Source organism: Bemisia tabaci, chromosome 3, assembly GCF_918797505.1.
Source record: "Bemisia tabaci chromosome 3, PGI_BMITA_v3".
Lineage (NCBI taxonomy): Eukaryota > Metazoa > Arthropoda > Insecta > Hemiptera > Aleyrodidae > Bemisia > Bemisia tabaci.
The window spans coordinates 2,482,002-2,507,868 of NC_092795.1; the positions used below are offsets into that span (position 1 = coordinate 2,482,002).

Below are 25,867 nucleotides of genomic sequence, written 5' to 3' on the forward strand. Positions count from 1 at the left end.
TTTCACTTACCAGTTCTCAATGTGTCTGCGGATGGCGGCTCCTCTTCGGAACTGATTGTTATTTCTCCTGCAACACGAATTTTCAATAGTATAATTAAAAGAAGGAACCTTTACTAAAAGAATTACAGTAACCCCTAAAAACAGTAATCCTGTTTAACAACATAACCTCATTTGGTAGGGAGTGTACACTCATGAAAAAGGAATGCCGAAACACACTCAGCTCTTCCTGGACCAACTTTGAAAAAAACTTTGATTTTCCGCTACTTTGAACAACTTTTCTCAGATAAAATTTGATTAGATGAAAAACAAAAAGGGGCGAGATTCCCAAAATACTGATAAATTTTGATAACAAGTTCGAAAACTTAGATAACGGATTTGTTGGAAGTAAAAATTCTTCGTCTCAATTGCCAAACCTAATTCTGGAACCAACGCCTGCTTTAAAATTACAATTTTTCTTGTGATTTTTCCTTCCAAAAGACAATGGACAAGATCAATTGGACACAGTCCAATAACAATGACTTAGGAGACTGTGCAAACAATTGAACTTAATTATCAGCTGCAAATCTACTGCATCATTTATTTTTTTTTCCCTCCTATACATATTTATTTTGAAGGTCAAATATAACCCTATTTTCAGTTTCCTTAAAGAACAGAGTGAGTCCCTCATTCCCTAACGGCGACGATGAGGAGGGCACCTGAATTATCAAAGTTCTTACCCTGTTGCCAACTATGATTGCTTATCGTGACAATTCACGATGGAAAATGCCACCAATCAAAAAAGTAGACGTTGAACTGTCTTTCTTAAATACCCCTCAAACATGTATCATTGTCTGGTTCTCAGAAAATATCAGGAGAGGGAGAGAAAATGAGGTTCTAAGCCAAGTTATGGCAGCCTTTGTGCTATGGATAGTCTAGATGTATTGAGTCTTTCCTTACCTCCCCTCAAGTACATCATAATCGTTGACAAATTGCCAGCCTCTTTAACTGAAATTTGTTTTTTGAACTGCTATGAATTGGACCTACTACATTCCAACATATGAAAATAGGAATATGAAATGCACATCCTATTCCACTTGTAATTTTTTTTCGACTGTAACCATTGCAACTTTACTTATGTACGAGGGTCGTTCCAAATAAAAGTATCTTTTTGCCATAACTTCTTTACTACTGCATGAAATAAAGGTCTGAAAAAAACTGTTCATTGGTCATGATGTCCCCTTTCTAGCAAGGTTTTATTTTTCCTTTAACACGTTGACTGCCACGCCGGTCGTATCAACCGGCCTCGAAGGGTTCTGCCGGGGCCACGCCGGTCGTTTCGACCGGGACCCGCTCGCTCGCATTACTAGGCTACTGTGAGGCCAGCGACCGGCGGAGCCGTGTATACGCTTATGGCTCACGACCGGCATGGCCCCAGCAAGAGAATGCACCACTGAATTTTTTTTTTTTTTTTTTTTTTTTTTTTGGGGGGGGGGGATTTTTATTTTTTTCATTTTCATGAATCTTTTTCTTTATCATCTTTATTTATTAATACAATAAAATTACAATAGTGTTGTTTTCTTTGCTTAATATTAGTTACAAACCTTAGAATTTGTACGCATTTTGAAAAATAAATTAAAAAAGGGGAATAACAATTGGGAGGGGGGGGGGATTTTTTCTCTTTCAACTTTAATTTTCTTTTTCGCTATTTTTTTTGTTTTAATAAATTAGAATATAATTACAATCGTTGGTTTTTTACCTCAATATTAATTTTAGACCTTTAAATTTTGGCTTAACTTGAAAAATAAATTTTAAAAAAAGGAGGAACAATTTTTTAGGAAGGGGGGGAGGTAGGGGTCAAAAGGTAAAATACAGGGTGTTCGAAAAGTCCCCTCCCCCCTCCTAACTTTTGACCTAATTGAGGTAGAGATTTGAAACTTGGAGGGTGTTCCTAGATCAAAGGGAGCTACTTTTTGAACCCCCCCCAAAAAAAATTTTGGGGGGCCCCCCTTGGGGAGGGGGGGGGGTTACGGACCCTAACTTTTTTTTTCAAATGGGAAGACCCCCTTTGTGATACCTCGTTCGAAAGAACATAAAAAAAGAAATTTTTTCGCGCAAACCCGAAGTCATTATCTCAAACCGTTTCAAAATGGCGGCCGGTCAAAGTTTAAAATGGCGGCCGGTCAAAGTTCAAAATGGCCGAAAATTTAACAAACTCGATTTTTTGCCAATGGATTCACCTGAAATTCGGTATCTGGGGGTATTTTGGCACGAGAAAAACGAATTTGACGTTAGATTTTTAAAAAAACCCTAATTTTTCAAAATGGCCGCCGATTAAAGTTCAAAATGGTCAACAATTGGCAACCTCGACTTTTTGCCGATGGATTCGCCTGAAACTCGGTGTTAGGGGGTATCTGGGTTTGTCTCCTACCCAGTTTTACCAGTCCTTACCATTAATTCCATGCCGTTCAAGGTTGTGGGTTGACTGCGCGCGAGTCACGCAACGTTGCTGATTCTCAAGGAACACACGACCGGCCGGACGACCGGCGTGGCCTCCGGTGCATTATTTTTCACCGGAGGCCATACCGGTCGTAACGACCGGCGGCTTCAGGCTGAAAGCTGAAAGAATATTACGAAGGTCTATGAAGTTTAGGTTTGATATAGTCAATTCTAAAAAAAATACCAAAAAGAAAAGGCTATGGCGCCGGGGGAAATAAGTACCTAAAACACCGTGGCAGTCAACGTGTTAAAATTTGGTTCAGCAGAATGTCAAAAAAGTTGTTTTTGTGAACTCACCTCCGGACCACATGGGTCCAAAATTTCACGCTACCAGTCCGTCCGAAATTTAAACAAGACGTGAGATAAAATGTAATGTTGGACAAGCTTATTAATCCCCTCAGCATACAACTCCTTATAGATGAACGAGATTTCTGGGTAACTCCATGATTTGATACGAAAGCCCCCTAGCTTGTGAAGCAATTTCACAAAAAGTAGCTGAAATACAACTAATACCGCGCTGATGTCCACATTGTGGTGCATTTTTGGTGATCTTATAAAAAAGGAACCTTTAGCTAAGAATTGTGGCTGTCTGATGTTACAAAATCGTGATTGCACTTTGACACCGAGTAGTTGCTGCGCCGATGTACCAACATGGAATTTTAAACCCGTTTGGTGGTGAGGTGGGTTCACAAAAAAATAACTTTTCTGCCATTCTACTGAACAAAATTTAAAATACTATAGCTCGTTAAAAAGCTGACATTATGACCAATAAGCGGTTTCTTACAGATTTTAATTTAATGCAGTAGTGTAGAAGTTTCAGCAAAAAGATACTTACTTTTGGAAGTCTCTTCTATTTAAAATCTGCCCCTTTTTTAATTTTTTTAAAATTACCACTCCTAAACTTCTGGGAGAAGTATAGTGGTTTTGCATTCAAGTTTGTTCTACTATTTCACCTTATTGACCATGAGCCTTGGCCGACTCAGAGAACGGACCCTGATAGTTGCAGGAAAGAGGTGATGAACAAAAATGTTTTAACTGTAAACAAATCTTTCAACGTCAGAAGCCTCAAGTATCCAAGTTTTTTCTTTCTAGCATTTACTTTGGATTCACATACCATTCATATTTACTTAGCATTAACATTGAAGGTTTCATTCACCGTTGTAACATTTTTCTTCATCAACTTGTTCCTGCAACAGTTCCACTGTTCCGACCAAGTCTAAACCAACCTTGTGATACGAAATGTGTTATCTACGGTGCAAATTTTAATTCCTAACCCTAGCTTCCCCCTCAGGAATGGGAAATATTAATACTGTGAGTAATTTCCACAATAATATTAATAAGATGTCTTACCCAGACATCATGGCTCCTGTGGAGGAATCGATGCAGGTGCTGGTTGCAGAGGAGGTTGTGGTAAAGGCTGCAGTGGAGGTTGCTGTGCAGGTTGTGGAGCAATTATTTCGGTGGGTGGTCCTACATGCCCACGGCCCCAGCTTGTCCTCCTCCCACGCATTGGAATGTCTGAAAGAGAGAATCCAATAGTTGATCAAAAGATGAATTTTCATAAATAATTTGAAACAATAAAAGCACTTTGGAGGACCAGAAATAACTTCCCAATACTGCCTATTTTTCCTACAGTGAACGACTAATACACTTTCATGTTCTTTACGAAGTTGGAGGCAACTGGAAAATTATCTACTTTAAATAACATAACCTTTCAACTAATTATTTACTTGCTTAGGACACTAATTACTATCAGATGATTGTTAATGATGACAAACCAGAATTATCCTCTTCTTCATCAGAATTGAAGGATGTACAGTTCAAGCATTTTTTACAACCTTCCTTTTCTAAGAAATCCTCAGAAATATCGCGATCCCAAAGTCAACCACAAATTGGGTACTTCCTTGAGAGAGAATATTTTGAAGGAGTGACTATGCATTCCGTCTCAAGTTGTGTCAACGTCATTTCCCCCTTCATGCTTTTCTATTAGTTACTGCCTTTCCACTGAAGCGCATCCCTTTGTGCCAAAAAAAAACTGCAAAATACACCATGTGATTGGAAATATGAGTTTCTTTCAGTTACTTCCTCATTCATCACCGTGTTATCTACCAAATCTACCACGTATGATCACCAACTATTCCGATGTATTTTGAGCCGCTGAGTCCGAAAATGACCTTCATTTTTCCCTGTCACCTCTCAGTTTTCCGGGAAAGCGACTTTTCCCCGGAAAATGAGCAAATTTGAAGTATATTTTTCATGCATGCCATTTATTTGTATAAATTTTCCTGGACCCGTGGTACAGTCATTCTTGTGTGTTTTAAGCCGCTGGATCCGAATATGACCTCAGTTTTTTTCCATCACCCCCGAATTTTTCGGTAATGTCGATCTTTCAGAGCCTAAATTTAAGTATAAGCTTTCCCGGACTCAAAGGGGATCAAAAATGTATTTTAAACATGTCTGCGACGTGTGATACATCGATTCCTATGTATTTTGACTCGCTAAACCCGAATATGATCTTGGATTTTTCCGATCACCCACGATTTTCCTTAGAAAACTAACTTTCTAGGTGTTTTTTGGACGATTTTCCTGTTGTGAGGAGTCTAAGAAATTTTCTGAGATCCTCTCTGGATCTCTCCTGCTATATTAAGAGCAGCTGAATCCAAATTTGACCTCTATTCATCTCTGACAACCCCCCATTTCTGGAAAGTCAGATTTTTCCGGGAAAAAAGCTTTTCCGAACCGTCCCCACCTCCAGGGAAATTTGAAAAATTTTCCGCAAGTGTGATACATCGATTGTTATGTAATTTGAGCTGGAAAACCCGAATTTGACCTCAGAAATTCGTTATCACCCACCATTTTTACGGAAAACTCGATTTTCTGGGAAAATTTTGTAAATATACCAAAAAACACGTTCTCCAAGAAAAATCTACTTTTCCGACAAAATGGAGGGTGATAGGAAAAATTGGAGGTCATATTCTGATTCAGCATTTAAAACTACATAGGAATCTCCCCTTCACGGATCCAGGATAATTATTTAAATAAGACTTGCATGCCCGACTAAAATAAGTCAATTTAACTCAATCTCCCTGCAAAAAGTGTCTTTTTTACAAAACTGAGGGCTCATAGAAAAAAATAGAAGCCATTTCCGGACTCAGGGACTCACAATACCTAATGCATAATCTAATTTGTAGCCAAGAAAAATCTTACGCACATTCCACAAGGTGTAACAGTCGCAAAAACACCGTAAATGGTCAAAAATAACCATTTTTTCCAAAAAATCGAGTTTTCCGTAAAAATGGTGGGTGATAACAAATTTCTGAGGTCAAATTCGGGTTTTCCAGCTCAAATTACATAAGAATCGATGTATCACACATGCAGAAAATTTTTCAAATTTCCCTGGAGGTGGGGACGGTTCGGAAAAGCTTTTTTCCCGGAAAAATCGGACTTTCCAGAAAACGGGGGGTTGTCAGAGATGAATAGAGATCAAATTTGGATTCAGCTGCTCTTAATAGGTACAGCAGGAGGGATCTAGAGAGGATCTCAGAAAATTTCTTAGACTCCTCGCAACAGGAAAATCGTCCGAAAAACACCTAGGTAGAAAGTTAGTTTTCCAAGGAAAATCGATTTTCCGGGAAAATCGTGGGTGATCGGAAAAATCCAAGATCATATTCGGGTTTAGCGAGTCAAAATACATAGGAATCGATGTATCACACGTCGCAGACATGTTTAAAATACATTTTTGATCCCCTTTGAGTCCGGGAAAGCTTATACACAAATTTAGGCTCTGAAAGATCGACATTACCGAAAAATTCGGGGGTGATGGAAAAAAACTGAGGTCATATTCGGATCCAGCGGCTTAAAACACATAAGAATGACTGTACCACGGGTCCAGGAAAATTTATACAAATAAATGGCATGCATGAAAAATATACTTCAAATTTGCTCATTTTCCAGGGCAAAGTCGCTTTCCCGGAAAACTGAGAGGTGACAGGGAAAAATGAAGGTCACTTTCGGACTCAGCGGCTCAAAATACATCGTAATAGCCGTTTTTCGTACCAGAGAAAAATTTTACCTACATTCTGCAGGGGGTAATAGTCGCAAAAACACCAAAAATGCCCCAAAATGGCCATTTTTCCGGGTAAAATTGACTTTTTCGGAAAACTGGAGGGTGATGGGAAAAAACGGAGGTCATATTCGGATTCAGCGCCTCAAAATACATAGTTATCACCTTATCTCGTCCGGGAGACATTTTTGTCATTTTTTTTTGTTGCACAGCGTATCGAAGCGCCATAAAGTTATGCAAAAAATCGCGATCTTCGACGGGAGTTCGCTTCTCCCCCGGTTTTGCGTTTTTCTTCCCTGACTTTCCCGGTCGCTAGACACCCTGATGAGGGATTCCGTTCTGCGCTCGGCCGCCGCCTCTGACCTGAAAGTTTCAGCCGTACTTTCTCTGCGCTTGTAATTCTAAGTGCCAATATGTTTGGCTCAAAAAATCAAGCAAAAATTAATCTATATCTTGTGGATCTGCTTTTTGTAATTCGAGAAATATTATTTCAGTTATCGTCGAAGGAAAGTGAAATTCTCAGTGGGGACTGGTGGCGCTATCTCTAATCTTGAATTATCCCTAATCGAACCCTGGATTCACCTTAATTGATGATATTCATTAAATCCAACCTCCTTCCTCCTCCAAGGAAAAAGTTGGAAAATTTCATATTTCAAAAATCATTTCCTAATGAGTATCAATTAATTTGAAATCCCAATAAATCTCAAATTTAGAATTACAAAGAGCTTGATGCAAAAACGGCTTTTTTCGCCCCCCTCTGGAATTTCTTCAGACTTTGTCTATTGATTACTCATACTTGAGCGCTTCTTTTCCCAAATTTTCAGACCCCCAAAAATTTTTGGGGGGAGCTAGGGGGGGCGGAAGTCAAAACCTGTGAACTCGATATCTCTCGAACGAAGAAAGATATCGAGGTCCGGTTTGGACGAAAAATCGTCTAAAATTGCATACTTTAAGATTCTAAAGGTCAAAATCCCGATATCACATTTTTAAGTCAACATATGTGCTTTTTTCCAGTTTTTAGGTCTAGAAAATTTCTTTTAAACGAAAAATTTACAAAGATCTCAATTTTTTATTTGAACCAAAACCAGTTTTTTAAATTGTTCGTCTTTTTCCGCATCCAACGAGTGGTCCATTAAGCTGGGGAACCAAACGGTTCCGGAGTTATGATCGGTTGAAGTTTCCGCTCAACGCGCGCCGACCGATTTTCGCGCGCAAAAAAGTCGGATTTCACTGTTATTAAATCAGATTGAATGTTCAAACTGAGCAAAATGCATTATTAGGGACTCTTGAGGGTCGCTGAGTTCAGAAATCACAGATACTTCCAAAAAATTCACGTTTTTAAAATTACAGCTCCGTACAGAACCACTGAGCGGCCGGTCGGCGCTCAGTGGGCCTCTAAAATAGCGCTACGGAGCTGTAATTTTAAAAACGTGAATTTTTTGGAAGTATCTGTGATTTCTGAACTCAGCGACCCTCAAGAGTCCCTAATAATGCATTTTGCTCAGTTTGAACATTCAGTCTGATTTAATAACAGTGAAATCCGACTTTTTTGCGCGCGAAAATCGGTCGGCGCGCGTTGAGCGGAAACTTCAACCGCTCATAACTCCGGAACCGTTTGGTTCCCCAGCTTAATGGACCACTCGATGGATGCGGAAAAAGACGAACAATTTAAAAATCTGGTTTTGGTTCAAATAAAAAATTGAGATCTTTGTAAATTTTTCGTTTAAAAGAAATTTTCTAGACCTAAAAACTGGAAAAAGCACATATGTTGACTTAAAAATGTGATATCGGGATTTTGACCTTTAGAATCTTAAAGTATGCAATTTTAGACGATTTTTCGTCCAAACCGGACCTCGATATGTTTCTTCGTTCGAGAGATATCGAGTTTCACAGGTTTTGACTTCCGCCCCCCCTAGCTCCCCCCAAAAATTTTTTGGGGGTCTGAAAATTTGGGAAAAGAAGCGCTGAAGTATGAGTAATCAATAAACAAAGTCTGAAGAAATTCCAGAGGGGGGCGAAAAAAGCCGTTTTTGCATCAAGCTCTTTAGAGACTTCGGTCAGTTGGAAAGGGATAGAGATGGTGGCGCCAGAGAGTAAAAACTTTTTCGTGACCGCACTTAGAACCCTAATACGTCAATCAATATCGTTCCTTCTGTGATTGACTGATTTGGAAGCAATATCATATCAGACTGTACATCCTTCAATGGTTGCTTTCCATCCTTCAGAGAAATTATGGTGTTCTTTGGGTTATTCACCTGTTGTGTTGTATGATTTATAAGAGTTGTTCCATTTTCAGAAATAATCTAGCTCTGATTATTTTCACATTTCCATCACACGAACCTCCCCACATGTCCTCGCCTGGAGGACTTTTTCCCCTCAGATGAGAAGACTTTGTTCCCAGGTGATAAAATCAAACATCAATTCAATTATAGTAAAGGGAGTAAACAACACTTTAATATATAGTGCTACGTTAAAAGTTAACTTCACACTTCATGCACAGTACATGTTTTGGATTTCTTAATGTTTTTGTTTGAACCACTGTTGGATCGGCAGTTTGATATTGTAGTGAATGGCGTTTACCGCTGAACTTCTACTTCATCATTCGAAATAACATTCCAGAAAATTGACCAAAAAATAAAAAAATGATGAAGGAAAAAACTTTTGAAGGGTCATAAGAACTGACACATCAGCAGCCGTGTGTGTGTGAGAAGTCTTAGTTGCACAAAATGCTATCATTTTCATATTCTCACTTGTTGACATTATTCAGCTACAACTTAGAGAAATTCCGCCTCAAGAAAATATGAAAAACCATCTGAAAAATATATAATACAGTACTCACACTTAATATTCGTGTCCAACTGGATCTTTGCATCTTCCAATTTATTACGTTAGCAAAACAGACAGAAACCAAGCGAATAACTAACGCACGAACGAAATGTAGCTTCCGATTTATTAAGTTGGTGAAACAGACAGAAACCAAGCGAATAACTCACGCGCGAACGAAAGGTAGACTGTGACTGGTGTCCCGCTGCCACAGCTCTAGGGGACAGTATTCACGATTTTGAATCGATTTTTTGAGAGTAGATTTATCGAGAATAGATTTAGCAAGAATCGATTTACTTCAGTGAATCGAGTGAAAAAACCGATTCGATTTCTTTTGAGTCGATTAATCAATTTTCGATTGAAAAACTGAATCGAGAAGGAAGAAGACCAATTTAAGAAGAGTTAACACGATTTCTCTACAGCGTGCAAAGTGGGAAAATGGAACAGTGATACTGAAATTATTACCAAATTCGACGGTAAAAGTCCGCGACCACGTATCTCAGTTTGCGACGTTGCAGATTTTCTGCCATTCTTTCCTTCTTAAAATGGAGACCATTCGAGGGGAATTCTTAAAAACTACAGTCATTTTTCTTCTCTTACAAAAGAGATGTCTGCGGAGACATCAAGGAATGATGGCAATTTGTTACCTTCACAGAAAGCAATACGAGAGGAGATTTGCCATCATCGCAACACAGTAAGCAGATGCATGGTAACAGGCGTAGGGGTGCTTCCAGTTTTCGGTGTGTGTTGCCAGATGCTTTCAGCCAGTCCACTGACAAAACAAAAGCAATGACTTTGGCCATCCTGAGAATGATTTTGGATGGCGCTCCAGGGCGTAGATCCAAACCAGTACAACCTAAAAACAAACATTAAAACCATTAGTAAAACTACAAAATATGAGACAGTACTTGTAACCCCCACATGGAACTGCGTCATAAAGGTGTCTGAACATTGTGCCGCGTATTCTCTAATCTAAGAAGAGAAGAAAGGGAGCGAATCAAGGTTCCTTTAGAAATCAAGGCAGACATTAATTGCAAATGGTGCTGGAGACAGACAAAAAATGATCCTCATTCACCGAGGAGGAGGCTCATTAATTATCCTGAAGCTTCTACTGTCATCTAGGCAACGCCAACTATTTGATGCTGCAGTTTTTCACTGGTTACTGAAGTTCCAGAGGATACCCCTTTAGATTTAAAATCATCACTTCTCCTTCATTTAGATGATGCATCATGGAGAGACGAATCGAAGAACACTTTTTGTCAGTTCCTCAATGGGCCTGTTGCAAACTTTTGCTAGAGCAAAACTAAGAGTTGTTTCCTGCAGATAATGCCTCAAAAATCACGATGAGCGCATCGGCAAAGTCTGAAATGCACTCATAACTTCACAATCTGCGTAAGATTTTTGCGGTTTTTTGAGCTTCCTGCTTCGAAAACGATACTACGGTACAGGTGAACATTTTGTTAGAGGAGTCGTTCCATTGGCGACAATACTCATCATGGCCGACGCCAGTCCGCCAAAACACGTGTGATGGGACGAGATAACACCTGAACAGGATTAAACCAGGTAACAATCGGCGTGTTTACGTTCATATTTTCCTCGCCCGCCTTAATTGACCTTGAACTCTCCTCGAATTACGCGAGGAACTGTGCAAGCGTCGGCCATGATGAATATTGCCGACGATGGAGCGACTCCTCTAACAAAATGTTCACCTGTGCAGTAGTATCGTTTTTGAAGCGGGAAGCTCAAAATAACGCAAATTTCTTACGCAGATTGTGAATTTATGAGTGCATTTCAGACTTTGCCGATGCGCTCATCGTGATTTTTGAGGCATTATCTATAGGAAACAACTCTTCATTCTGCTCTAGCAAAAGTTTGCAACAGGCCCATTTCCAAGCACTCAGGAGGAGTGAGAGATTTTAGAGACAGGTATCAAAGAGGCACTAAAATTGAAATTTAGTTACTCATATGGTGGACTCAATAGCTGGAAATGGGGTAAAGTGAGTCAATGAAAAATTCGAATGATGGGTGAGGAAGGCTTAAAAATTAAGATAATAAATTTTTAAGTTTCTTCACTCATCTTAAGAGTTTTTCTTTGTCATTCCCTACTTGTAGTACCCCACAAGGAAAGAGAAGATATAGAACTGCGCAATGGGTGCGTACCTCATGCCTATGACATTGCCTGAGAGCAACACAGAATCAAGCCCCTGGTCATATACTTAGATCAACTGTTACCCTTCGGACAGTTAATGTTACAATCCCCTGGTGTTACATTGCTTTCCATACCTGGTTTGCACCATAAGATTCTTCACCTACGATAGTCTTAAAAGGGCATGAAAAAATATTTAGTGACCGTAGAGATAAGTGGTAATACTTACATCTGGCAGATTTCAAATCATTGTGAAACCTGAGAAAAAAATACTGATTAACTTAGAACTGTCTTGCTATGAAGTCAAGAACAGCGCAGAAGAAGGACTGACAATGAGGCACATGGCCAAAATACAAAATCTTATTAAAGGTTCACGAATCGCCTGAACTTCAGTTACATTTCTTGAATTTAAAGTTTAGTTTAAAATCTAAGAGTATTAATGGCAGCGAGTATTTTTAAAAAAACACTCTTCTGAGAGTAGTGTTAAAATCTCAATTTTGAGATCTTCTGAGTCTTAACTGGCTCATGACTGGAACAACAGTTCACTTTTTTCCCAAATTTTTTCCAAAACACAGTAATTTCCCTATGATAAGAGCTTGAGTCCGCAATTTTGGATTCTAGTTTCAGAGAGACGGCCATTTTTTTTGTGAACAAGATGTTTTCTTACAATCAACGAAACATCAAAACATGTTTCTTTATTTCTTAAGATTAACTGCTGACTCTTATCAGTAGAGAAGAATTCAAGCACTTTCAAGGACTTGAAAAAAATGTCAAAACCAATCACTTTCGAAGGTCGAACGAATCGTGAAGATGGGATGACATGATACTCACTTTAACCAGCATGCGCTTGTCGGTGGGTGTAAGCTACATTTTTGTTTCGAACATGTGCACGCACAGATTGACAATATAGGACAGAAGCTCTTCGTAACCGATTATTTTTTCCAAATTATCTTTCACTGTGTCCCGAATTTTGTTCTGTGTAGAGAGAAACATGAATAAATTCTGCGACTCCAGCAGGGTGAGTGAATCTGCCATAACTTTCAAGAACTGGGTGACACTGAAAAAAGAAGCAATGGTGTAGAGACTTGTCATAATACTTTTGAGCTACAACAGAGGTTTGATATGAATCAGAGGGAAGGGAGAAAACTGGTTGATGTCAAGAACAAAGGACTTAACTCTCCACAATGCGACACAGGGTTGCCACAGAGTTTAGAAAAGGAATTTTCCTGACTCATTAGGGTAAAATTCCTTGACAATTGAAGATATGTCAGATGGCTGAAAGACATAGAACTAGGGAAAGAAAAGAAGAGACTAATGTCACATCCAAAAATTGCACCATTCAACAGATATTTACATGCTAACCAATGGGCCAACTGATGATTGATGCATTCAGACTGATGTGACTTTTGTCTCTTCTTTTCTTTCCCCAGTCCTAATAAACTCTAATTAAAACGTAAAAGATTGCAATATTTATTTTTGGACAGCTCTTGTAGAGACTTTTGCGATATTACTTCTGTACACACATTTTTTAAAAATTATCTTCATTCAGGTACACAGGAGAAAACTTCAAAATGGAGAAATTTTTTTATTACTTTACAGCCATAAACTTACCGGCGATGGGTAGAATAATCATTTTTCACACTTGATTTCATGTTTTTCAGCTTATCTAGCACCGCAAACATATTGATAAATTTTCCTAGGGTGAGCAAGTAGGCTTCCGACGCAATCCTTCCTCTTTTCAGCATGGCACAGCCTTTTTACCTCTGCACAAAATCTTTCAATAGCTTTTCGCTGTGAAAGAAATAATTGGAGTTAGAGATTAATGATCTCACTAAATTGATTTATTCATTGACAGTAAAAGTTAGGTGATCAAAATGTGCACCAAACTTAGAAAACTCTTTCACCTACGTTTTTCATGCTCAGTATGCGCTGGAGTAACTACCCTCCTGGCCACCATCAACGTTGACAATCAACTGATGATTGGGACCACAGCAGCTGCTGAAATGCGGACTGAGCGTAAAACATGATTTAGTAGGTAAAAAGTAAGACTTTCCTAGATGTCATGTACAGTTTAATAGAAGTAAATAAATTGAGGAATAACATCGTTCAACATGGGTTCTGTCCTTCCAACCAAACCAACTTTTTTTGTTTCCTAGGTGCTACAGTAGTCCGAAAATGCCCATATAAACTTCAGGGAAATTGTCTGGTGCTTAGAACGCCGCCATTTTAAAGTTTTCAAGTTTGAGAAAACCCACAATTTTTTTTTTTTTTTCCTGTTGTTTTATGGCTTTGTGTCTAAGCACCTGCAGCCAACTTTAGACTAGTGTGATAGTGTAGAGAGAAGGTTACAGGTGACTAGTTACCGACTTTAGAGGTGTGAAAAAGAAAAAACTAAAAACATGGAAAAAGGTGAGGGATTGATAAAAAAGAGGAGTTGAGTAGAGAGAGGGTGAGAACCCTTCACCATTTTCACGCTCTGATACCCGGCAGAGCGACTTCCTATGACCAGAGACTGGGTAATGGAAAACAAACAAAGTGAACATACGGTAGGGATTGAATGTGTTAGAGAGAATGATTTGTTTGGACAAAAGGTAGATTGAATAAAACAGAGGGTAAGACGGTTGGTGGGAGTGAAAAAAAAATATAGGGAAATTATTAGTGTAAGAATGAAGATTTGGTAGATTAGAGGTGGATATCATTTTTATCTAGAAAAAGGGCTATGGATTTAAGGGTATTGAGGTCGCCGACCGAAAGAAGATATAGGGTTGAATAGGGTGGGAAGATTTCAAATTTATTTATAAGTTCAGAAAAAAGGGTATTTCTATTTTTAAGTTTATCACATTGGAAAAGGATATGTTCTAGGTTTCCAATGGAACCACATTCACACAAATTAGAGGTTGTTAAGTTAATTCTAAACAAGTGAGTGGGGTACAGGCCATGACCAATTCTAAGTCTAATTAGATTCGTGATAAGGGAGCGTTTCCAGTCAAGTCTATAAAACCAAGGTTTACGAGAGAGAGTAGGGAGAAGAGATTTTAGTCTTTGGCCTTTCCACGTACAAGCTATCCAATCAGAGTTCCAATCGTTAAAGTTTTGTTGGGAGATAAGGGGGAACAATTGTTTAAAAAAGATTTTATTATCAATTGGCTGAGCTAAATGAATAGATTTAGTCAATTGATCAACTCTTTCGTTACCTAATATTCCTGAGTGACTAGGGATCCAGATCAGCCAAATATTCCTTTCTCGGTATCTAAACAGGATTTCTTTAGTTTCTTCAATGAGGGGGTGGAGGTCCGGTTGTTGATTAATCAGGTTAACTAATACGCTATGAGAGTCTGTACAAATTGCAACATTGGAAAGATTAAGGCTAATACTGTGTTCAACAGCTTGGAGAATAGCCCACGTTTCGGCTTCAAATATAGAATTATATTCCGATAGAGAATAGACTTTATAGAATTCATTAGAGAGAAAGGCTGACGTGGTGTATTCAGCCGTCTTGGCGCCATCAGTATAATACTGGGTAAAGTTCCTAAATTTTAATCTCATTAATTCGTTAAAGTTCATTTGGATTGAAATGTGATCAGATAGTTTTTTTTTAGGAATGTCTAAGAAGATGGTATTAGGTTGGAAAAATTGGAAAACAGGATCTCTCATAAGCGAGCACGGAAAATCGCTTTTTAAGATTTTGGGAAGTAAAGGATTTCTCAGAATCCATCTGTTAAGAAAAAGTGGGTGTTGTTTATTAACCCAATAGTTACTATTCATAATTGATCTCTCAAGCATCTTTATATTCCTTATAATGGGGCTGTGCTTCATGCTCATTGCTCTGATTAGAAGTTTATCTGTTAGGAAGTTAAATCTATTAAGGATAGGGGGAATAGCTGACTCAGCGTTTAGATTATTGGTAGGGGTTGATCTAAGAACACTTAAAGTTTTACGTAGGCAAGAATTTTGGAGTATATTAGTTCTTTCAATAAGATTAAAATTTCTACAGTATATTGGGAGGCCGAAATCAAGAATCGGGCGAATCATACTCATGAAAAGTTTTCGAGAAACGTCCTGGTTAATACCCCAAGAACAACCATGTAGATATGACAAGATGTTTAATTTACAAGAAATTTTAAGTTTAATAGAATTAATATGTGGAAGCCAATTCATTTTTCTAGTATATAGGAGGCCTAAATATGTGGCCGAGGGAAGTACAGGGATTAAGAAATCATCAAGATTAAAAGAAAGGTTATCAGGGAGTCTCCTAGTAGAAAAAATAATAGCCTGGATTTTAGGGAGAGAAAGGTCAAGTCCTAGAGCTGAGAGTGCATTGTTAATACACTTAAGGTCTAGGGTCTTGATGCCGTTTTGGATTTCGCAAGATTTTCAGTTGGGTTCACTGACTAGTGTGATCTACTGATGAGGTATAAAAAGACCCAAAAGTATAGATCTCTCGACGTGATCTCACCTTAATATTCCAATGCAAACTGCCTGAGCTGAACACTCTCCCCCATCAGTTTTGTACTGATCCTCATTAGAGCTCAAAATTGTTGGCTCCGATTGAAAATGTTTGAACTTTTAAGCTCCCCTCCCCCCCCCCCTCCATATAGTGCAGGCCCAGCACTATTTTACCACATTGTTACACAGTTTGAGCCACGGTTTTAGGTTTTTTTCTTCTTTTTTTCTTGATTTCAAAGAAGATGGTCGACAAAATCACAATTTGAGAGTGGAGCTAATTAACTGCTGTTTCACAGAATTTAATCAAGTTCAGAAACTATTGACATATGTTTTCTAGAAGTAAATTCTACGCTCTTTTCAATGAGCATTACAGTTTTTATCTCAGATAATCGTGGCTGGAGATTTGAAGCAAAGTTTCTCCTGAAATCAGCAAAAATGCGCCTTATATAAGCTAAATTTTTGAAAAAAACGTCAAATTTACGACCAAAGAAGTGAGCTAGAAAAAACAGGGGAGGATGATTTTCGTAGAAAATTTTGTGTTCTTTCTGCTGGTGTTTTTGTTTTTTTGGGGGATGAACCGTTGAGGAGATATTTGCAAAAATCTAATGGTGGGTTTTCTCAATTTTGAAAAATTCAAAATGGTTGCGTCCTAAGCACCAGACAATTTTCCTGAAGTTTAAATAGGCATTTTCGGACTTCTTTAGCACCTAGGAAACGAAAAAAATTTGTTTGGTTTGAAGGACAAACCAAAACCGGAAATTTGTTGTGTTGTGTAATCAAAGTAAAGCATGAAGAGAATGATAAAGTGAAATTCAAATTCATTATTAGGATTTGTCAAGTAATTCCAACTTTTGAGAAAATCAAAGCACAGAAAGGACGCTCTTCAATTGCAAAGTTTCAGAATCTTCACCAATTTTTCATCCATTATGATCAAGCAAATGTATGTAATTCGCTGAAACTCCTACTGAATATTCTTCATGATTTTACAAGTCTCTAAATGAAAATTTTCAGAAAATTCACTCAGTAGTTTCCTCTCTGAAAGCATGAAACTTTCCTCAGGGCAATAGTTCAAAAAAGTAATTATCATTTGGCAAGCGAGAAGTTATCATTGTATAATCAATTGAGATCTAAACCTAAGGCATATATCCTAGAAATAATGATATCTTCCGATGAATATTGGCAAAAATAAGTTGGAAGTTCAATAGATAGAAAAACTGAATGAATATCAAAAAGACTAAGACCTTGACAAGTCCACAGCCAAGACTGTTTTCTTGCTAAATGCGCCAGGTAATTTCAGGCACGGTGACCAGCATTTTGCATGTACTATAACAATTTTTATTGTTTCAATTGTACCAATTCATACTAAATACATAAAAGATCACACAGTTGTGCAATATGGCACCATCACCAGTTTTTGCACGGAACTAAAAAGCAGAGGGAAGTAATTATAGTTAATTAAGTAAATATTTCATAACATTTTTAATATTAAAGACAAAGATAATTAATTTAATCATTTTATCGATGTAATTGATATACTTTCGTTTAGTTACTTGTCTTTAAATTATATAACTAAAGACTACAGGTGTCAGGTGGGTAACCTAAACTATGTTCTAGCATTGTGGCAATTAGTGGAAATTGTGGTTTGAAGCATTAAAATATCCCTTTTTTCTTGCATGTTTCTCTGGGCCGGCAAGATCAGTTACACTTCTTAGACACATTGGTAGAGAACGTGATGCAAGTTTTCACCTGAAATACACCACTTCAATTACCTACCGAATGTCGAAAACGAACAAAATTAGAATGCTCACCAGAAAATACATGAAATTAAGCAGCTTTTTCACTTCAATAGCTAATACTTCAGCAGTCTTTTCATAGATTTCCACCCAGTTCGGCTGCTCATTGGACTTTGGTTGCGGGATGGCTCGAGAGCAACATCGCCACGTGCACAGCATGACCGTATGTTCCAAGCCATCTTCCAACAGTTCCTTCTAGAACATTACAAATAGATATTTTACAGGATTGGTAGATTGACAACTTTAAATTCACAACATGGCAAAGCTCTGAATTTTTAAAACGACCAAAACCAGAGTCGATTAAATTTCAATGAAAAAACCTATTGACTGCTTTCAGTGCATATAATATAAAGGTTCAAAAATGGATACATTTACATTTAAAGGTCAATCTGCAATGGATTCCTTGGATAGTTTGAAATCTTTAAATTTAAATCAAGGTTCAAATGACCTTCCATCAACAAAGTACATAAATTTCTGATTTTATTCTAAAATAGATGCCTCTACCAATTTTCAAAGTGTCTGCTTTAAGTTGAAAACACTTGCATGGAACTAGCTTTTCGAATACGATGTTTCTGATACTGCCATAGTTCTGTAATGATTTAGGTAAGAGTGAAAGAGTCTTCCGATTTAAGCATGTTATCGGTAGTTCTTGATATTATTCATTCCCTGCTAAAAACTTAGGATTTCCTCTCATTTTTCTCAAAATTATCTTGGAAAAGCAAGATTTTTCTGAAAATCATTGAATATCATTCATCATCCATTCAATTAAACGGATTAACGGCGGTCAAGCAGCAGGAATGTGAAGCTTCCCAAACTGGCATGAACGGTGGCTTCTTCAATGTGCTCTGCTATGCCAGTGATGAACCCATTTCGGTCTTCGAAGTTGGTATCGAAGTTAGCTTGATAAATGACAGAGCATGGCTAAGCTTTGATACACAGTTGTTAATTATGTAACATAAGCTCATCTAAGGCGTCAACATTGCATAAGGCATCAGTTAATTTAACCTTATCTGCCACCATTTTGAGAAGTTGACCTCCTTTGTGCAAAAAACCATCAAAGACATAAAAATGTGACTTGGCAAGCAAGCATTGTTGTACATGGAACTAAGAGAAATGAAGGGTTTTGAAAACATACCCACTCTAATTACTTAAAAACTGAGAGTACACTGTAAACCAAAAATAAATATTCTTGAGTGTTGCACGATTCAATACCAGCAAAGACATAATGTCTTTGAATACCAGAGAAGGTTGACGGTGGAGAGTAGATAAAATTGTTCAAATACTTAACTTTATGCCTTCAAGAGGTAAGACAAACTTGTCTAGAACTATCAGAAGTAATACTGCTAACTTGAGGTAGAGGTGTCATCAGCTAAGTTGGCACTTGAATGCGTATCGTTTGCAAGCAACTGTAATGTAGTCGTCCAACAGGAATCGAGGATTGAATAAGCTCGCGATCGGGCTGCCGTCAATCGCCTATTACTGTTGGACAATTGCAGCACAATTGCTCGCAAAAGAAATGTAATCAAGTGCCAACTAAGCTGATGACACCTCTAGATAGCAGAGTAAACAGGTAATTCCAAAAAATTTAGACTTGAAACAATGGAAATACAACATAGGTGGGAGAATGGGCCAGTTGTGCTGGTCTCAGAATAATTGTGTTATGATACTTTATTCTTGCAGATCAACTAAAAATGATAAGATCTGGCCAAACAGCAAATTTCTACGTTGAATATTAACCGAGGTATCTCGCCTTGAAAAACTCGATTTATGAAGTCATTAACAGCAGTAGGACGTATCATGTTTTGCAATACCTACCGCAGTGAATTGAATGAAACACACAGGAATCGATTGTTGAAATCCTTATCAGCATGCCCAGGCGTAGGGGAACAAGGTCTTCCAGGCGCAAAGCTCACACATTCCTTATCTTGTCCTGGCATGCCAACAGAGTTTCAAGAACCGGTCTGCATTCATTGATTGACTAGATGAGAAAAGAGGAAATAAAGAGATACATCTTGGTCCACAGCAGTCTCCAAGACAAATCCAGCAACAGACAAGACATGTTCCGTCACAGGAGTCTGATGACAATTCTGTTATACCATCTTAAGTTATGGCAACTTCACTCCGTTCTCATAGAGGAATCAGTACATAGTGTAAGCTTCCGCGATTTAGTTGAAAGAGAGGCAAATGAAAGGAATACAAGAAAAACGACTGACTCATACCTAGTAGAGATCCACTCGGACTCGGTTCTCCGCACTTCCCATGGCTTCTTCTTGATTTTCGTTGACCCTGGGTTAAACTCGTCTCGAATTGGTGAAATACTTCTAAATGAGCAAAGAAGATGACAGTTTCAACGGCTAATAAGTAAATAAATTAATATTAATTGAGCGATCCAGAATTCGGGCACCGGCACCGGCGTGATAGAGCGCGGCAAGGGCATGCATGGCCGCCATGTTGAATCCTACAGCTGGACAAATATCGAATATCGTATCGAATGCGATTATTCGAGTATCGCACTATCGATTCTTTACCATAGCTTCTTACGGGGACACAGCTATAGTCGATCGTTCAGGAAGTGTGGCAATAAATCCGCCTCAACCACTGGACTCGTTCTTCTCGCACCGGCTCACTGAGGAGAGAAGCCGCGGCTAGAATTCTTACGATCAGCGACCTTTCTCCTCATTTTACTTTTAAACTTTCAATCTTAGAGGAAAATGTCATATGACCCGAAATAACGGCCGTAAAATTTCCTATCGGTTCATTACACAAAATTTTCGAAAAAATAATTTTCGTGACCAAAAATAAGGGTTTTAAAAAGGGCGCTGGCAAAAATTCTTATGATCAGCGACCTTTCTCCTCATTTTACTTTTAAACTTTCAATCTTAGAGGAAAATGTCATAGGACCCGAAATAACGGCCGTAAAATTTCCTATCGATTCATTACACAAAATTTTCGAAAAAATAATTTTCGTGACCAAAAATAAGGGTTTTAAAAAGGGCGCTGGCAAAAATTCCTATGATCAGCGACCTTTCTCCTCATTTTACTTTAAAACTTTCAATCTTAGAGGAAAATGTCATATGACCCGAAATAACGGCCGTAAAATTTCCTATCGGTTCATTACACAACATTTTCGATAAAATCATTTTCGTGACCAAAAATAAGGGTTTTAAAAAGGGCGCTGGCAAAAATTCTATGATCAGCGACCTTTCTCCTCATTTTACTTTAAAACTTTCAATCTTAGAGGAAAATGTCATATGACCCGAAATAACGGCCGTAAAATTTCCTATCGGTTCATTACACAAAATTTTCGAAAAATAATTTTCGTGACCAAAAATAAGGGTTTTAAAAAGGGCGCTGGCAAAAATTCCTATGATCAGCGACCTTTCTCCTCATTTTACTTTAAAACTTTCAATCTTAGAGGAAAATGTCACAGGACCCATAGTAACGTCCGTCAAATTTCCTATCGATTCATTACGCAAAATTTTCGATAAAATCATTTTCGTGACCAAAAATAAGGGTTTTAAAAAGGGCGCAGGCAAAAATTCCTATGATCAGCGACCTTTCTCCTCATTTTACTTTTAAACTTTCAATCTTAGAGGAAAATATCGAAATACTCGTTTCAAATGCGATTTCTCGATTATCGCATTATCGATTCATTACCATAGCTTCTAACGGGGACGTAGCGATATTCGATCATTCACGAAACTTGGCGAGAAATCCGCCTCCGCACCTGGACTCCGTTTTGCCGGCTCATATCACGGTGGAGCGAAATCCTATTAGAATCCCCGGCCCGGTCATCGCCTTACTTCCTAACTTGTTGCGGCTATTATTCCACTCGCGTGCCTGGGGATTTCGTGCTGGACTAAATGATTCCTGGGTTATTTTGAGCGTAGAATTCATTTTTGACCTTACTTTTTTCATTAAAATGACGCAAATACACAATTTTACGCGTTTTTACAAACTTTCCGTAGAAACATAAAAATATAAGTTACTCAAAGATAAATTTTACTCGTTCTTGTGGGCATTCCGTGTTGAAACTCGGTTTCCTGGAGGACTTTAGATCGTAGAATTCATTTTTGACCTTTCTTTTGTTGATTTTTTGACACAAACACATAACACAAGATCTCGGGGGTGCAAAGAATAGGTACTCACCGATAAATTGCGCTCGTCCTGGTCGACATTTCGTGTTGAAACTACGGAAACTAATGGTATTTTGATCGTACAATTCATTTACAACCAAACTTATGCCAATATATATGTATGATGACACAAACGATGATGACACACAATTGGGGGGGGGGGGGGGGTGGCAAGCGGTCCGGATAAGCAAGGCAAGCACTATGCTTGCCCAAATATTTCAGAAGAAAGAGGAAAATTACAAAATGTATTATTAAGTAAATTGCATTAAAAACAGAAAGAGAGAGGCAGAGTTACGTATGCAGCAGCCACAAAAGTAGGAAAGCGGCGGCAGGGCGGACGGAGGTGGCGCATGGCGCAGCGAACATGGGCCAACTCATGCTCTGGTCCGGATAAGCAAGGCAAGCACTGCTTGCCCAAAGATTTCAAAAGAAAGAAGAAAATTACACCTGTTAGATGCATGTTTTACATTTTAGCAAATATAATTTATAAAAGGTGCTCAGTATGTAAATTGCATTAAAAACAGAAAGAGAAAGAGACAGAAATACGTATAGTGCCACTAAAGTATAGGAAAGCAGCAGAGCGGATGGAGGTGGCGCATAGCGCGCTGCGCGGCCTGCATGAACACGGGCCGACTCATGCGCTGGAGAATCGCTTGCGATTAGCTGAGCAGAGAGCCCCTGCTCGGCGGCGGAATCAAGGCGGGCGGGTAGAGCGGTACGTTCAGAGTCCGAGCCCTTCGCTGCGCGATCGCAGCTCGCTTCTCTTGGCCATCTCATCATGGCCCGTCACCGCAGCGCGCTGCTTCTGCCTCCGATGCGCTATCTTGCTCCCTCTTTCCGTCGCGGTTGGAATTGCTCCTTCGGTGCAAATGCCCTTAAATTATATAAAATTTCCCTCACTTCATCTGCAGATTAATGATGAATTAGAAAATTCTCAATCATGTTTTAAACGCAGAAAATTCTAATTTTCCAACTTATTTTTCTAATTTCTAATTTTAAACTCAAAAAATTCTAAATAATGTAGAATAAAGACTACAATACCTCAAATAAGTGGCAAAATTAGGAGTTAAGAGCATGGAGCCGTCCTCTAATGCTCAATAACATTCGAAACAAGTTGAGTAAACGAAATCATAAGTAAGAGAGAAAGTAATAAAACCACAGTTTTTCAAGACGTTCCATCAGATTTCATCCGAAAAATAGAACAAATACCGTAAAATTTTTACAATTTTCTAGGGAGGCTCCCTGAGGAGGGGAAGGAGACAACGTTAACCCCCCCCCCCCCTCCCCCGGATGGCGAACGCTAGAGCTTGCCCTGTCACTAAACCCACCGCACGCCACTGCTCTAAAGAATCGCTTGCGAATGGCTGAGCGGAGCGCCAGGCGCCATACTCAAAAAATTCTAAACGCTGTGGAGTAACGACTAGATATACCTCAAATAAGTGGCAAATGGAAATCATAAGTAAGAGAGAATGAAATATATAAAACCATTGTTTTCAGGACGTTCCATCAGATTTCAACCGAAAAATAGAGTAAATTGAGGTTCGCGAGGATCTAAATTTTAACAATTTTCTAGGGAGGCTCCCTGAGGAGGGAATGAGGGCTAGAGGTTACGTTAAACAATCCCCTCCCCCCTGGATTACGAACGCTAGAGCTCGCCCTGTCACTAAAACCCACCGCACGCCACGGGGGGAAGGTATTTTCAAAGTTTTAGTATCGGAGTGAAAAGAAATTATTCAAAGATAGATTTTACTAGCTCCGGTTGAAAATTCACGTTTTATTGTTGATACCTACTTGATGGTATGTTCATCGAAAATCCCATTTTTGACCTTACTTATGTTAATTGATTCACATCAATATGCGATTTTTCAGCCCATCTCACTCCCTTAAAACTGCACTTTTTGATCCCCTCCCTCCCCCTTTTGAGTCATTTTGATACCATCTCTACTTACCCTTTTCCACCCGTAGACGCCTTTCATTATTCAAGGACAACTCTTTTTCAGCCCTATTCTACTAGACCCAATATGAGAGTCGGCTGAGAGGAGCACAATCCCAGGAAGTAGTGTTTTCGAAACTCGTGCGGGTAAGGTAACTCTTAAACCACTGCAAAAGGACGGACAAATATAACGAACACTTCATTCAAAAGTATTGATAGAACACGTGGTATTAGTTAATACTACGTGTCTATCAACTCATGAACTCCACGAATGATACATTTCGGTCAAGCGAGCAAAAGTAAGAAAATTGACTTCTCTACGATGAGAATGCTGTATGTGTACCAAGTTTTAAAATGAAAATCCAACTGATTGTATCAGTGGCGAGGCGTCCATACTTAGGTTCGCTGTGTTCGCCGAAAACCCTCAAATATTTTGAGACCATTAATAAATTATGGCTAAGGATGTGGGAAACAATACATACAGAATAGTAGACAGCAAATAATTAACGGGCGCTTGGCTTCCGACAGCGTCACACGGCGCTGAGGCTGAGAGAGAGAGAAAATCCTTTGACGCGGGAGCGGGACCGCACCGGCACCGGCTACCAAAGCGTGACGGGAACGGGCGGGGCGAAGCAATGATGAAGGAGCAAGGGGTAGAGAGAGAGGACTAATCTGTGAGAGAGAGGAGTGTTGAGGCACCGGCCGGCGCAAGATCCATCCATATAGGTCAGTCATTCCCGAAACCCAAATGAGAATCTTCTGCGCATGACGTCAGCATTACTGCCGCGAAAACCAGAAATGTCGGAAACAATGCTTTTCTTATGGGAGAGAACAAATTTTTCTTAATGAATCATTTAAATTTCTTACTTTTAAATTCTTTGAAGCTTTCTGAGTGTCGAAAGAAACGTTTAGAGATTAGCGTCAAGGGTTTCAATTCAGCTGAATTTGCGTTTTTATATTTTTAAATGATTTTTGAAGTCAGCGATGTAACAAGCCATCTAGTGGTATAGATTCGCGTGTAAAAATGGCTGATGCAGAGTAAACTGTAAAAATGAAAGAACACAAATTCGGCAAAATCGAAACCCTGAATGCTAATGTCTAAACGTTCTTTTCGACACACAGAAAGTTTCAAAGGATTTAAAAGTAAGAAATTTAAATGATTCATTAAGAAAAATTTGCTCTCTCCCATAAGAAAAGCATTGTTTCCGACTTTTCTGGTTTTCGCGGCAGTAATGCTGACGTCACGAGCCAATGGAAAGGGGCTTACCCCGAGCGGGGAAATCTGCGCAATGACTGACCTATATGGATGGATCTTGGGCCGGCGCGGCGCGGGGGGCAGAGCTGAGGGAGCTGAGCGGGTTTGGACCGCGCTCGCGGTGTAAACGTAGCAGAGAGAAAAGGGAGTGGGGAGAGAACGGGAGATGAGAGCCGATTATCCGTCCCAGACTAGAGTACCTTTATAGACAGAGTATGGCCATTTCTGTTCCGGTTTTTCATTGGTCGCGTGAAAATAGGCTGACACGATGTTCTTAGGGCCGTACATAAACAAACAAGATGGCTGTTATCAGCAAGCAAGATTGAGGTTATGCACATCTTACATCCTCCTGTGATAAAGGTGAAAGGCGATTTAACAATGTTTTCATGTATTTTTCGTGTGCTATTCGTAGATATGCTAATTTAAATTGTTACTGCCGCATATTGAGATTTTTGTGAAATTTAGCTTCTTATCGATGTTAAGGTGAGCCGCCATTTTGTTTGTTTATTTACGGCCCTAAGAGCATCATGAAGCCTAAAAACTCGTTGACCAATCAAAAAGCGGAACAGTTTTCCTGTAGTAAAAAGATACGAATGGCCATACTCTGTCTATAAAGGTACTCTATCCCAGACTACAGGTGCCTGATGCATACCGCCGGATTTCCTCCATGCCGATTCGTACTCCGCTTCCCCCCTCCCTACCCCCCTGCTCCTGCGGCAGCGCGCGGGACGGGCCGCATCTCTTAGTTCCAGTCCAGTTCCGCATTCTCCAATTTCTTCCTGCAGGTGCGTGTTGCG

General features: G+C 39.1%; 1 protein-coding gene across 6 annotated transcripts in view; it reads right to left on the reverse strand.

The window, feature by feature from the left end:
- Positions 1-19,974, reverse strand: part of LOC109043337 (cytoplasmic FMR1-interacting protein-like) — a 29,106-nt gene extending 9,132 nt beyond the window's left edge. For 2 of the 6 annotated variants that reach the window (XM_072297657.1, XM_072297655.1), the window contains exons 1-7: positions 18,882-19,956; positions 17,762-17,941; positions 13,119-13,298; positions 12,339-12,564; positions 10,009-10,217; positions 3,826-3,993; positions 11-67 (exon numbers count right to left, since the gene is read on the reverse strand). In XM_072297657.1, coding sequence (XP_072153758.1) covers positions 12,372-12,564; positions 13,119-13,252 — 327 coding nt within the window. In that variant the 5' untranslated portion in view covers positions 13,253-13,298; positions 17,762-17,941; positions 18,882-19,956 and the 3' untranslated portion in view covers positions 11-67; positions 3,826-3,993; positions 10,009-10,217; positions 12,339-12,371. The other 4 variants (XM_072297656.1, XM_072297658.1, XM_072297659.1 and 1 more) reach the window with 4 other exon arrangements.
- Positions 19,975-25,867: the final 5,893 nt, after the last annotated feature.